At 41.2% G+C, this 13958-nt stretch overlaps 1 protein-coding gene across 1 annotated transcript in view; it reads left to right on the top strand.

The window, feature by feature from the left end:
* HERC1 (HECT and RLD domain containing E3 ubiquitin protein ligase family member 1) overlaps positions 1 to 13958 on the top strand; it is a 172628-nt gene that overhangs the window by 92252 nt on the left and 66418 nt on the right. Inside the window, exons 27-34 of the mRNA XM_060175709.1 lie at positions 4461 to 4729; positions 4995 to 5210; positions 6193 to 6313; positions 6542 to 6779; positions 6887 to 7074; positions 7967 to 8122; positions 10272 to 10378; positions 10874 to 10984. Of these exons, the coding sequence (XP_060031692.1) occupies positions 4461 to 4729; positions 4995 to 5210; positions 6193 to 6313; positions 6542 to 6779; positions 6887 to 7074; positions 7967 to 8122; positions 10272 to 10378; positions 10874 to 10984 (1406 nt within the window). The remainder of the gene's footprint in view (positions 1 to 4460; positions 4730 to 4994; positions 5211 to 6192; positions 6314 to 6541; positions 6780 to 6886; positions 7075 to 7966; positions 8123 to 10271; positions 10379 to 10873; positions 10985 to 13958) is intronic.

Raw genomic sequence — 13958 nt, forward strand, 5'->3', positions numbered from 1 at the left:
ATTTCTTGTTGGTTTTAATATTTTATTTCCATAGTGGTTGGCTGAATTAATATTGAGCTAGAATTGGGCTTAGTCATAATAACTCTATAGACGCTTTTGATAAGCATTTCAGACTTGGTATTTCCTGTGGCAGTGCAGATACTAGAGAACAAAACAGAATTATCAGGTGATAAGTTTTCCTTAAAGAATCAAAGGTCTTTTGTCTCTCATTTCCATACTATAAGCTTTTATGCTTCAGAGTTTTCTTTTAATGGCAGCTTAAGTATTTTGTTCACTTTAAAGTGGCATCTGTCCTTTTTTTTTTCTCTTCTTTTTTTTACTTTACAAAGTTTTGTTTGTTTTGTTTCTGTCATAAAGGACTATGGTCTTATTTGCAGCCTATAAATCAGGGGTTGACAAACGATGGGTAGTGAATGGTTCAGATTTGACCTGCTACTAGTTTGGGATTAGTTTTTATGTTTTGTTTAGTTTTGCCACTAGGGCTTCACAACTCTGAGCAGACTTTTTCAGAAAGAAAAAGACAGAGACGGTGGGGGGGGGGGGAACAAAAAAAGAAAAGAAAAGAAAAGAAAAAGACAGAGACAGAGAGGGAAAGCTCCCACAGTACCCAGCCTTCCCCCAGGGCAGTGGGGACCAGGCTGAAAGCAGGGTGGCATCCACAGTATAAAGCAGGTGCACTGCACAGGTAAGCTGCCTTGCAATCCTACCAGTTTTTGTAAGTCAAAACCTGTTGTGTCTTAGCCCATTCCTTGGTTTATGTGTTGCTTATGGCAGCAGATTTAAACATCCACAGCAGAGGCCTTTGTGACCCACAGTATCTACAGTATTTGGCTGACTCTGTACGGAAAAAGTCTGCAGACCCGTTTTTAGCCTAGAGACTAGGTTTCATTTGGGGACTGGCTATCCCTTCCATAGTGTTTTTGTCTATGAAGGTAACTCCCCACCTGTACATTGGAGCTTTCCTGTAGATAGGAATTGAGATTTCCATGGATTTGTGACTTGATTAGCAGAAGGTATATATAACACCATCTTTTACAAAATTAAGGAACTAGTCTTGTTAATAGAGGAGATCAGTTTTGTTGAGTCTCTTAGTTCTTCAGTTGAGGAAGCTGGACTAGATAATCCTTAGTGTCCCTTTTACGTCTGTGGTTCTAATAGTTTACACGTGTTCTTTCCATTTTAAAAGTTGTTCTTTTTTGCCAGAGCACTGCTCAGATCTGGTTTAATGTAGTGCGGGGGATTGAACATGGGGCCTTTGGTGCCTCCGGTATGAAAGTTTTTTTGGATAACCTTAATGCTACCTTCCCCAGCCCCTTAGAGTCACTTTTCTCTTTCTTCCCCTTCATTCCTCTGCCCTGCCCTGCCTTCCCCTTCCCCTCCCCCTTCCCCTTCCCCTCCCCTCCCCCTCCCCTTCCCCTCCCCTCTCCCCCTCCCCTCCCCTCCCCCTCCCCCTCCCCTTCCCCTTCCCCTTCCCTTTCCCTCTTCTCTTCTACCCCATTCCCTTTCCCCTTCCCCTTCCTCTTTCCCCTTCCCTTTCCCTCTTCTCTTCTACCCCATTCCCTTTTCCCTTTCCCTTCTCCCTTCTCCATTCTGGTTCCCTTCCTCTTTCCCTTCCCCATCCCTTTCCCTTTTCCCTTCATCTCCTTCCCCTTTTACTTCCATGTTCCCTTCTCTCTCTTTCTCTTTTTCCTTTTGCTACCAGGGTTATTACTAGGGCTCAGTGCCTGCATAATAACTCTTTCATTCCCCATGGCCATTTTGCCTCTCCCCCCTTTTATTTGATAAGACAGAGAAGTCAAGGAGGGGGGCAGATAGATATCTGCAGACCTCTTTCATGACTCTTGAAGTTTCTCCCAGTAGGCGGAGACTGGGAGCTTAAACCTGGGCATTTGCACATTGGTCACATGTGCACTCAAGTGAATGTGCTAAACCCCAACCCTAAAAGCAATTTAAAAATACTGGTCAGTGTAACAACTTTTTTTATTCTGATTTTTTTTTTTTTTTTTTTTTTTTGCCAAAGAAGCTCAGCTCAAAGGACTGAAAATGATAATTTTTAAGTTAAAGCTTAATACACATTCAGAATTTAGGGAGCTTAGGAAATGAAAAATGACTAAAACAAACAAACATTGGAGGGGCTGGGGAGATGGCATAGTAGTGATGCAGAAAGACTCTCCTGCCTGAGACTGAGGTCCCAGGTTCAACTCTGTAACACCTGTGAGAGCTGTGCTGTGTGCACTGGTAAAACAGACAGCTTTCGTTAATTATGATAAATTTCAAATCCATTTATGACTTAAAAAATTTTTTTTACTCATTTATTTATTATTGGATAGAGATAGAAATTGAGAGGGGAATGGGAGGTAGAGAGGGAGAGAGAGACACCTGCAGCCCTACTTCACCACTCGTGATGCTTTCCCCCTCAGGTGGAGAACAGGGGCTTGCACCCTGGTCCTTGTGAACTGTAATGTGTGTGCTTAGCTAGGTGCGCCACCACCTGGCCTCCCATTTATGACTTTTTATCTCTAGATTTTTGCTTTTTTTTATCCTAGGGAAAATATTCAGGCATTTTTTCAGATTACTTACTGTACATGTTCAGCCAACCTGAAAACTCAGTACTTTTCAGTCTTAAAAATTCTCTTTAAAGCATGAAAGACAAACCACATATCCTTAGGCTTTTGCTAACATCAGTGTAATAATACACAAATAAGTTGTGCAGCAACTATTATGCTAGCTTATTTTCTGTGTCGGCATCAGTGTCAAAGTAGTTCTTGCTCCAGATATTTCCATCTAGTTATATAACAAAGTTTTGGTAATGCATATTTTATTGAATCCTTTAAAATGTATTCCTTATAGAGGAATTTGACGTGTTATTCACATGATAGACTGGAATAAAAAGCTTGAAATAAGTGAACCTTGTCTACATGTGATAATGTGGGTGAATCTTAGCAGTATTCTACTGAATGAAAAGAGTATGTCCAAGAAGAGTCCATAAAATATTTATTGGATAAAGTGAAAAACAGTTCATTCAGGGGGCCAGGCGGTGGCACACTGGAGTAAGTGCACATAGTATAAAGTGCAGGGACCTGCAAGGTTCAAGCCCCCCGCTCCCCACCTGCAGGGGGTTGCTTCATAAGCAGTGAAGCAGGTCTGCAGGTGTCTGTCTTTCTCTCCCCTTCTAAATCTTCCTCCCTTTTCAGTTTCTCTCTGTCTCACCAATAGAAATGGAAAAATGGACGCCAGGAGCAGAGGCTCCGTAGTGCCAGCACCAAGCCCCAGCAATAACCCTGGAGGCAAAACAAAACAAAACAAACAACAAGAAGAAAAACAAAATAGTTCATTCAAACTAAATATTGTTTGCCCTGGGATTATATAGACAAAAATATTTAACAATAATAGCAGCAAAGGAATAAACAACCCATATTTAGAATGAAAGCCTAAATTAGGCAGTGATTAGAAGAGACTAGTTAGAAGAAGAACAGATAATGCTCTCGTCAATTTTCTAGTTCTTATATACATTGACTGTTATTAATTTAAATGCAAAAGCAGGCGATGTACAGACCAATGATGAAAGTTCATAATGAGCTCAAGATTATCTTTTGTGAATTCAAGATCAATTAAAAGAGACAAGGGTTGTGAGAATCAGACATTTATGCCTTTGTTTGACATTAACAGTGGCTCTTGTTTTCATATGAACATTTTGCAAATGTCAGGATTTTAACCTGGAAAATGTCCCCTGGGGGGGGGAATGAATGCTATTATATCTCACAGCTATTGTGATACCACTTGGTGATTTTTTGATAGGTAGCATTTTACAGTAAATCTTCTATATTCTTATCTGTGGAACTTTGCTTCTTTTTTCTATAGATGTTTCACACCCTACCACCAGTGTTTCTTATTTTAATGAAATCCAAAGGGTGATATTTGTGTCTCCTCCCTGTAGACATTTACTTGCCCTTCTGTTGACGGATGCACTTTTGGATAATATTCCACTGTAGAGACATAGAGATGTTGCTGAGTCTTAACTTACTCTGTGCAGAGTTCACTTTGTTAAATAAGATGAAGCCCTTTATTCATCAGCCTCCCAGCAGTGCCCTAAGCACCTAGTTCCTTCGTCCATGACGACCGTTTAGTGCTTGTTTAGTGCTGCAGAATAGTTAGTTGGAGCTAAGCATTTTGAGTGCAGCTTTTGCCTTTTTCTTGTGGCAGGCGTGTTGCTAAAGCGCTTACAGACTGACTGGTACACCATGGAAGGCTTTTCTTTCCTTACATTGCTTTCATTTTTGTTTGTTTACCTTATAAAGGCATTTTGCTCAGAATCCCATTTAATGCATGTGCACATTCCAACAACATGAGTATCCATTCCTCACCAGTTGATATGGTATCAGCATTCAGCTCTCATCTAACTTCAGGGTGGATGCTCTGTTCGGCTGCCAGTGATGTGTGTCTGTTCTATTTGTCCTTAGGTCCGCTGCACAGTCAGTTGGAATCCCTGAGCGACTCCTGGGCTCGTTTGAAACAGAGCAGAGACTGGTTGTGCAACTCCTCTTATTCCTTTGAGTCTGATCTCAACCTTACCAAGTCTCTGGGAGTTCACACTTTGATTGAGAATGTTGTAAGCTTTGTAAGTGGAGATGTGGGGAATGCCCCAGGCTTTAAAGAACCAGAGGAAAGTATGTCTACGAGTCCCCAGGCCTCCATCATTGCAATGGAACAGCAGCAGTTAAGGGCAGAAGTAAGTTTTTGATAGTTACTTTCCATACAGGAATGTGGAAATTGGAACTGAGCCACTGACTGTAAAATTGTTGAAAAAGCTTTGACCTTTTTTCTCCTCCTTCTTATTTCTTCCCCCTAAGGCTTTTTTTTTTTTTTTTTTTTTAGCAGCCTAGTATTTTGTTTGAATTGGGCAAAAGTGAAGTTCTCATTTGCCTGTGACATTCTAGAGACTCAGTAAAAAGCAAAAACAAACTTAACAATATGTTTTTCTTACCATTTTCAAGCTCCGTCTAGAGGCGCTTCACCAGATCCTTGTTCTCTTGTCTGGAATGGAGGAAAAAGGCGGCATCTCTCTGGCAGGGAGCCGGTCAAGCTCCGGCTTCCAGTCATCCACCCTGCTCACGTCTGTGAGGCTGCAGTTTCTGGCAGGGTGTTTTGGTTTAGGCACTGTTGGGCACGCAGGAACCAAGGGAGAGAGTGGCCGACTGCATCACTATCAGGTGGGTGTCAGAGGTGTCATTTGAGGGACACCTTGAAGTCTATCTAGTCATGATTTACTCAACTTCTTTTTACCTCCCTGCCCACCCCCCCCTTTCCCCCCTCTTTTTAAAAATTTTTTTTTATTTTTTAGAGTGAGATAGATGGGGTGGGGGTACGGTTTGAGAAAGAACACAGCAGCACTCTACCATCTGGACTTCTGCTCACCACTCTGGTGGGGTTCTGGAAGTCAAACCCGGAACCTCACATGTCAGAGATCAGTGGTATGGTCTTTACTGTGAGCTGATTTCTTGGTTCTAGTTTTTAACTGTCTTTTTTGCAAAACCAATTTAGTAGTGCTAAAAGCTCTGGTGCTTAAGACTGCCGACTGCCATTTAAAATATAAAAACTCACAGCCCAGGAGGTAGCACAGGGTCTGAGCAAGGATCCCAGTTCAAGCCCCAGGCTCCCCACTTGCAGGGGGTTGCTTCACAGGTGGTGAAGCATGTCTGAAGATGTCTTATCTTTCTCTCCCCATCTCCATCTTCCTTCCCCTCTCAACTTCTCTCTGTCCTATCCAAAAAAAAAAAAAAAAAAAAAAAAAGGCCTCCAGGAGCAGTGGATTCATGGTGCAGGCACCAAGCCCAGCAATAACCCTGGAGGCAAAAAAAGGAAGAAAAGAAAAAAATGGCTGCTGAGAGTGATGGATTTGTAACCCTGGAGGCAAAAAAAAAAAAAAAAAAAAGGAAAGGAAAAACATGGCTGCTAGGAGTGATGGATTCATAGTGTTGGCACTGAGTCCCAGCAGCAACCCTGGTGGCAATAAATCAGTATGTAAAGAGGTTTGTCTTAACTCTTATCTGTTGTAGTATACTCAGTAAGTAAAGCCATCAGGAGATCTAGCACAGACTAGGAATGAAGAACTGCTGTTATTTGTACTAGAAGGCTACTTGGCTAGGAGATAAAATTGTTGCTGATAGATGAAAATCTTTGTGTGCACTTCAGGATGGGATCAGAGCAGCTAAAAGAAGTATTCAGATTGACATCCAGTTGGCTGTGCATAAGATCTACCAACAACTGTCCGCTACCCTGGAGAGAGCCTTGCAAGCAAACAAGCACCACATTGGTGAGTGGTTGCCCTGCACGTCAGGAGGCGAGCTTCGTTTCCACTGGAGGCTGTGCTAGGTTGTTGGTGTAATTTTCTGTGTTTACTGCTAGGAGCTCAGCTTCCAAGTAAAGCGTGGATGCAGTAGAATTCCATATTACTAATTATAGTGTGGAATAGGTTCATTTTAACACATTTCTCACTGGTCTCCAAGAAGACTTCCAATGATCTTGTTTATTTTCTCGCTAGAAGCCCAGCAGCGTCTCCTTTTGGTGACAGTTTTTGCCCTGAGTGTTCATTATCAACCAGTGGATGTTTCTTTGGCCATTTCCACGGGGCTGCTAAATGTGCTGTCACAGTTGTGTGGCACAGACACCGTGCTTGGACAGCCCCTGCAGCTGCTGCCGAAGACGGGCGTCTCCCAGCTCAGCACAGCTTTGAAGGTGGCTAGTACGAGGCTGCTGCAGATCCTCGCCATCACCACAGGGTGAGCTCTGTCCTGGCCTCGTGCGACTGTGCAGGCCTGGCCCTCCACGCTGTAAGCCTTTCCAGTTGCCCTCATATGTCACTACCGCTTCTGCTCCTTTCCCATAGGACCTATGCTGATAAGCTGAGCCCCAAAGTAGTGCAGTCCCTGTTGGACCTTCTCTGTAGTCAGCTGAAGAATTTGCTTTCCCAAGCTGGTGTGTTGTTGATGGCCTCTTTTGGTGAGAGGGATGAAGAGAACGAAGAAGAAAAAAAAGTTGACTCCAGTGGAGAAACCGAGAAAAGGGATTTTAGAGGTATTATAAGCCCTTCTCTACTGCTGGTAATAGGTATTTATTGAGTCCTCACGTGAGCAGGTCATTAAAAATGTAGGGAAAACTTTTGTTTGTTAGAAACCCCTCTTCTCTCCAAATACATATCATTTAGATGAGCACCTTGTTCTCTCTCTCTCTCTCTGTCTCTCTCTCTCTCTCTCTCTCTGTCTCCCTCCCTTTCCCTTTCTCTTCCAGTATGCCAGGGCTTCATGGCTGTGTGATTCCACTGCTCCCACTTCCTTCTTTTATTTTTTTTCTTTTCTTTTCTTTATGTATTTCTTTTTCTTCTTCTTTTTTTTTTTTAACTTGAGAGACAGTCAAAGTGAAACAGCAAGAGCAAGAAGGATAGACACCACCATATCTATTGTGGAATCTATCCTGTTAGCAGGCTAACAGATCGCCTCCCTGCAAGTACCTAGTAGAACCCTTTACGTGCTTAGAGAGCAGAGGCTTCTTAGACTAGCAGGAAAGCCTGCTAATCACAGAAGCATGCCCACACAGTTTCTTTTAGCACACGTGCTTTTATTCTATACAGATGTAAAGATATTGTCAGTTTTGGGTGAGGAAGGTAGCATAATGGTTATGCAAAGAGACTTTCCTGCCTAAGGCTTCCAGGTCTCAGATTCAGTCCCCCACACCACCATAAGCCAGAGCTCAGTAGTACTCTGGTTTAAAAATTTAAAAAAAGATACTGTCTGTTTGGCTTTCTTTTCTGACCCTTTCCCACTCCTAACTTTTAAGAACTCAGAAGTTTGTTGACAACCTAGATACTGAATTAGGGTTGTGTTTACTATAATTAAATGCAAGTGACATGATGCGAGACTGTTTCCTGCCCTCTTCTGGTTGTGATGGAAACTTGCCTCTGCACCCTCAGCTGCCCTCCGGAAACAACATGCTGCTGAGCTGCATCTGGGAGATTTCCTGGTGTTTCTTCGCAGAGTTGTGTCTTCAAAAGCAATCCAGTCGAAGATGGCTTCCCCGAAGTGGACAGAAGTCCTTCTAAATATAGCATCTCAGAAGTGTTCTTCAGGTATATGACCTTGGGTTTTTATTTTTATCATAACCGTTTTATTCAAATAATGCCAGGCTTTAATAATATTGGATACTTGACCTTGATTTCAAGCTTTTCTTTCTGAATATGTAACATATTTGATCAAAAGAAAGATGTAATTTTGTGCAGCCAGGGAGGTGAGTGTTGAGCCCTAAAACATGAGGCCCTGAGGTAATCTCTCGCATCACATGTGCCAGAATCATGCTTTAGTTCTTTCTCCCTTTCAAATAAATAAATATTTTTTAAAGAAGACTATAATTTCCTAGGTAAAAATTGAAGGGCACTAAAAATAGAAAGCAGCACTGGAAAAGATTATGGGTTTGAGCTAGAGAACTTGGCTTTATTATCATAACAGCAACAAGCAGAGGACGTCCTGTTTCAAGTGCTGGTTTGCAGGACTTGTTCTCTACTACCAGTTGAGCTGCTTCCCCAGTCACTTGTGAAAATTTGGCACAGATTTCTGACACCACATCTAGGATTTTCAGAATGTAGACTTAAGTTTATCACCTCTCTGTTAACAGTGGTATGACTGCTATTGCTTGATTGTAATTTCTGATCGTGTGTGTACTGTCAGAGTTCTCCATAAACTTTATTCTTGACTCTTAGTCTAAAAGTCTGGTCTGTTTGCATGGATTACTATGTAAGTCCTCTCCTCGTCTTGTTTTTGTTTGTTTGTTTGTTTGTTTGAATTGTAAGATAAATAAAGCTTAGGACTTTAACCATTTATGAGTATGTCAGTGACACTGAATACATTCACAGTGTCGTTTCATGGATGCTACTCTTCGTTCCCAGAAGCGTCGGCATCTCTAGTCTTTCTGCAACATGCTGACACATGGTCTGCTTTGTTATGCAGATGTGGTCTTCTTTACCGTTATTTTCCCTGTGTACATTCTCAGCACATTTTAGTAGTGCATTTTAGTCTAGACTTAGAACAGTTTTTCTTTTAATAAAGTAAGGCTTTTATAGTATTCAGGTTTAAAACATAAAAAAGTTATGTATTTGATTGTTTTCAGCTGGTTTTCTTTTTTTAAAATATTTATTTTTCCTTTTTGTTGCCCTTGTTTTATTTTTATTGTTGTAGTTATTGTTGTTATTGATGTCATCATTGTTAGGACAGAGAGAAATGGAGAGAGGAGGGAAGACAGAGAGGGGGAGAGAAAGACAGACACCTGCAGACCTGCTTCACTGCCTGTGAAGTGACTCCGCTGCAGGTGTGGAGCTGGGAGCTGAAACTAGGATCCTTGCATAAGTTCTTGTGCTTTGCACCATATGCATTTAACGTGCTTCGCTACCCTATTTATTTTTATTTTATAGGACAGAGAAATTGAGAAGGAAAGGGAAGATAGAGAGGTACACACACACACACACACACACACACACACACACACAGCACTGCTTTACTGCTCATGAAGCTTGAACTGTGGTCCTTGTGCATAGTAACATGTGTGCTCAACAGGATGTGTTGCCTACCAGCCCCATAATCACCAGACCTTCTAAGAAGTCTGATTCTCATGTACAAGGACCTAGGTTCAAGCCACCTGTAGGGAGAATACTTCATAAGTGTCGAAGCAGGTCTACAGGTGTCTACCTTTTTCTCCCCTTCCTCTTTCTGTCCCTTTTCCTCTCACTTTCTATCCTATCAAATAAAAAATAGGAAAAAAAAAATGGCCACCAGGAGTGAATTTGTAGTGCTGTTACTAAGCCCCAGTGATAAGCCTGGAGGCAGTAGAACAAGGAAACAAAAAGTCCATTTCTACTTCTGTTTCTGTTGAACTATGTGACTCTGACCAAGTTATTTAACTTCTCTTAGCCTCAGTTTCCTTATCAGCGAAAGGGATATAACACAGGATTTGTTGGAATGAATGGAGTAATGTATATAAAATGCATTACCATAGTACCTGGCTTAGGTTGTTATTAGTGTGCTCTCCTCTTTGTGTAGATATATTAAAAGCTGAGGCTTAAGCAGGATTGTTTGTGTATGTGAATGAGTCTAGAATTCGTGTGAAAGTAAGCTGAAATATCAAGTCTGTCCTGCCCATATCTGCTTAGCAATCACAGCTTTTCCCTCTCAAGATGTTCATTTAGTCTTTGCATTGATAATGAGAAAATGTTCTTTTTCCCTTCTGAGGTATTCCTCTGGTGGGTAACTTGAGAACAAGGCTTCTTGCACTCCACGTTCTTGAAGCTGTGCTTCCAGCTTGTGAATCTGGCGTAGAAGATGATCAAATGGCTCAGGTTTCTATTTTTAAAGTTCTCTGAAAATATTTTCACATTTATAACATGATTCACCCCAAATCTAAGTTTAAAATCTCTTCAGTTGTAAATATGTCATTTATTCAGTAGCAGAACTGCTACTTACAAGATTGCTTTCTTTATTATTTGTATCTTAGCAAGGAGAAGAAACTATGTTATTTGGGTTGAGGAATCAGGAATATTTGGTCAGTAGAAAATTTCCTAATAGGCTTGAGCCTTTAGAGAGAGAAATGTGTGCAGTTGTGTGGCCTAATCAGAGGTCCACATAGAGAGACGGATAAGGGAAATTGAACTCCACTTCATAGTGGGTTAATCATCTTTACAAATAGTATATATATAGATATATAAAGTAGATGTGGAACATTGGTATAAGCAAATTTCATGTAGGACTTAGTATTACTTTTATATGATTTATCTTTTCTGAAAATAATTAAAATTACCCTTTTCAATTTTTATCATTTTCCTTCACTAAAACAGGTTGTTGAATGTTTATTTTCCCTCTTGTCGGATTGTATGTGGGAGACACCCATTGCTCAAGCCAAACATGCTATGCAGATAAAGGAAAAAGAACAAGAAATAAAATTACAGGTAATCAATTCTTCCAATGAGGTGTCCCAACGAAGTGGTAGTGAATTTGTGTGCCACTTGGGTTGTTTTCTCTGTATCGTACCCCTACATTTTCTCTACCCACACAGTCTCCAAGTCTTGCTGACATCTCTGTGAAACATTACTTGAATTTGTCTGCTTGCTCACTCCTCTGCTTCCACCTTATGCCAAGCCACAGTCCTCTTTGGTCTAAACTATGCAGTAACCTCCTAGTCGTGCTCTTGATTTCCATGATCTGCTTAGTCCACACAGAATCCAGAATGATGTTTTAAAATGACAAATCAAAACATTGCTGTCTTCCTTTCTTTGAACACACTTTATTTCTACCTCCATTCAAATTTTAGCAATAACTTTCTTGCAACCCAGTGTGCACCCCTCAGTTAGATTCCTCAAAAGTTCACTTCTGGGAGTCAGGTGGTAGCACAGCGGCTTAAGCACAGGAGGTGCAAAATGCAAGGACCGGTGTAAGGATCCCAGTTCAAGCTCCCGGCTCCCCACCTGCAGGGGAGTAGCTTCACAAGCAGTGGAGGTGTCTATCTTTCTCTCCCCTTTTCTGTCTTCACCTCCTCTCTCCATTTTTCTCTGTCCTATCCTACAACGATGACATCAGTAACAACAACAGTAATAACTACAACAATAAAACAAGGGCAACAAAAGGGGAAAAATGAATAAATATTAGAAAAAATGTTTACTTCTCATTCAGATCACAGCTTAGTGATCACTTCAGAGAGTTCTGTCCTGGTCATTTAGAGTTAACTGTCATACTTCTTGGTTACATCTCTTGTTCTAATTTTCAGCATCATCACTTACCTGACATTTTCCTGTTGATTGGTCTTCTGTCTCCTCTAAAATGTAAGGTCCATATGAGCAGAGACATTATGTAATATGCACCTGAATATGTAGGGCTCTCTAGAGTGCGTGGCACATAGCTAATACTTAAATACTTTTTAAAAAAATGAATGAGTGAATTCTAGCCCTCCCTATTTCTAACTTGAACTCTCACGGCTATCTCTTGATTGGCCTTACTGTTGTCATTCCTTACACTGCTGGTAAAATAATGTTTATAAAGTACAGATCTGATCAGAGATCTTTATAAATCATTCTGTGTAGGTACTTCCTATTATCTCTAGGGTAAAATGTCAATATCTATCTATTGGGTGTCGGACATGTCATGACACTTTTTTTTTTTTTAAAGAATTTATTCAGTAGAAAAATAGGAGGGAGAGAAAAAACCAGATATCACCCTGGTACATGTGCATGCCGGGACATGTGGGACCTCATGGTGAAGATCCAGTGCTTTATCCACTACGCCACCTCCCAGACCACAAGACACATTTTTGTAACAGATGGCACTAGTTCATTTGTGGAAGTTTTAGAATCTTTCACTTCTATGTTATTGCTATGTCATTTGACAGCTCTAGCTTCATTCTGAAACAAATAAACAATTTGGTTAAGTTTTGGAGATTTTCCAACAAGTTGAAGATGGAAAACCAAGCTTCATTTTTGCTATACTTTACTGTCTCACTTCCTTAAAGGGAAGAATGTGTATCATGCTTGTGAATAGTTGTGTCAGTTTTGTGGTGACAGTGATCTACAAGAACATCAGTGCCAAGCATGGTTCATAAAGCTTCGTGTTGGTGATTCTGATCTCAATGACTTTCCTTGGTCAAGGTGGCTCACTGAGGTGGATGACCACAAAATAAAGGCATTGATTGAATCAAGCCCAGATTACATGACACAAGAAATGGCAGCAATAGTGAGCACCTATCATTCAGGCACTCACAGTCACCTGGAGCAGCTGGGGTACATAAGCAGGCTTGATGCTTGAAGCTCATTTGACAGTGCATATAAACATCTACAATATGCTTACTGAGTATGAAAAGAATGTTCCTTTTTTTGAGTGGCTGATGAGAAGTGCATTGTTTACAGCAGTGTGGTGAGCAAACGCTCTTGGTCCCAATATGGTGCATCACCTTAAACAGCATTGAAAGCAGACATTCATCAGAGGAAGGTTATGCTCTTAGTGTGGTGAGATATTAGGTGTGGTGCTTTTCAAGCTCCTACCAAGGAACCAGTGGATTTGAATGTGCACTGTTGGCATTATCCAGAAGTATCCAGAGCTCACTAAGAGCAAAGGAGCTGTGTTCCATCCTGATAGTGTGAGGCGTTTGATCACCCATTACAAAAAGCATTGAAGCTTGAATGGGATGTGTTGCCACACCTACCACACTCGCCTGATCTTGTTTTGCTCTCTTCAAAATTCCTTGTGATACCACATTTGATTCAGATGGGGCTGTAAACCAGCACCTTGGTCGGAACCTTGGCCGGTTTTTCGCCAATAAAGACAGGTCCTTCTTGAAGGATGCATTATGTATGAAGCTCACTGAAAGGTGGCAGAAGGTCATCAAACAAAGCAGGCAACATATTGTTGATTGATCTGTGTTCATTATAAAAATAAATGACCTGAGGACCAAGTGGTAGTGCAGCGGGTTAAACACACATGGTGCAAAGTGCAAGGATTGACATAGGGATCCTGGTTCGAGCCCCTGGATCCCCACCTGCTGGGAGGTCGCTTCACAAGCGTTGAAGCAATTCTGCACGTGTCTTATCTTTCTCTCCTCTTTTCTGTCTTCCCCTCCTCTCTTGATTTCTCTCTGTCCTGTCCAACAACGACAGCAATAACAACAATAATAACCATTACAACAATAAACAACAAGGGCAACAAAAGGGAAAAAAATAGCCTCCAGGAGCAGTAGATTTGTTGTGCTGGCACCAAGCCCCAACAGTAACCCTGGAGGCAATAAATAAATAAATAAATAAACCTTTGAAAAACATAGAAAAAAATACATCATGACAACCAACAACCCAATAGAACTCAAAGCCTTGCATGATTGTATTACTTCTCTTTCTAGGTTCCTTTTCTGCATTGCCATCTTTAGACATTCTTCACTGCTTA

This window comes from Erinaceus europaeus, chromosome 16 (genome assembly GCF_950295315.1).
Source record: "Erinaceus europaeus chromosome 16, mEriEur2.1, whole genome shotgun sequence".
Lineage (NCBI taxonomy): Eukaryota > Metazoa > Chordata > Mammalia > Eulipotyphla > Erinaceidae > Erinaceus > Erinaceus europaeus.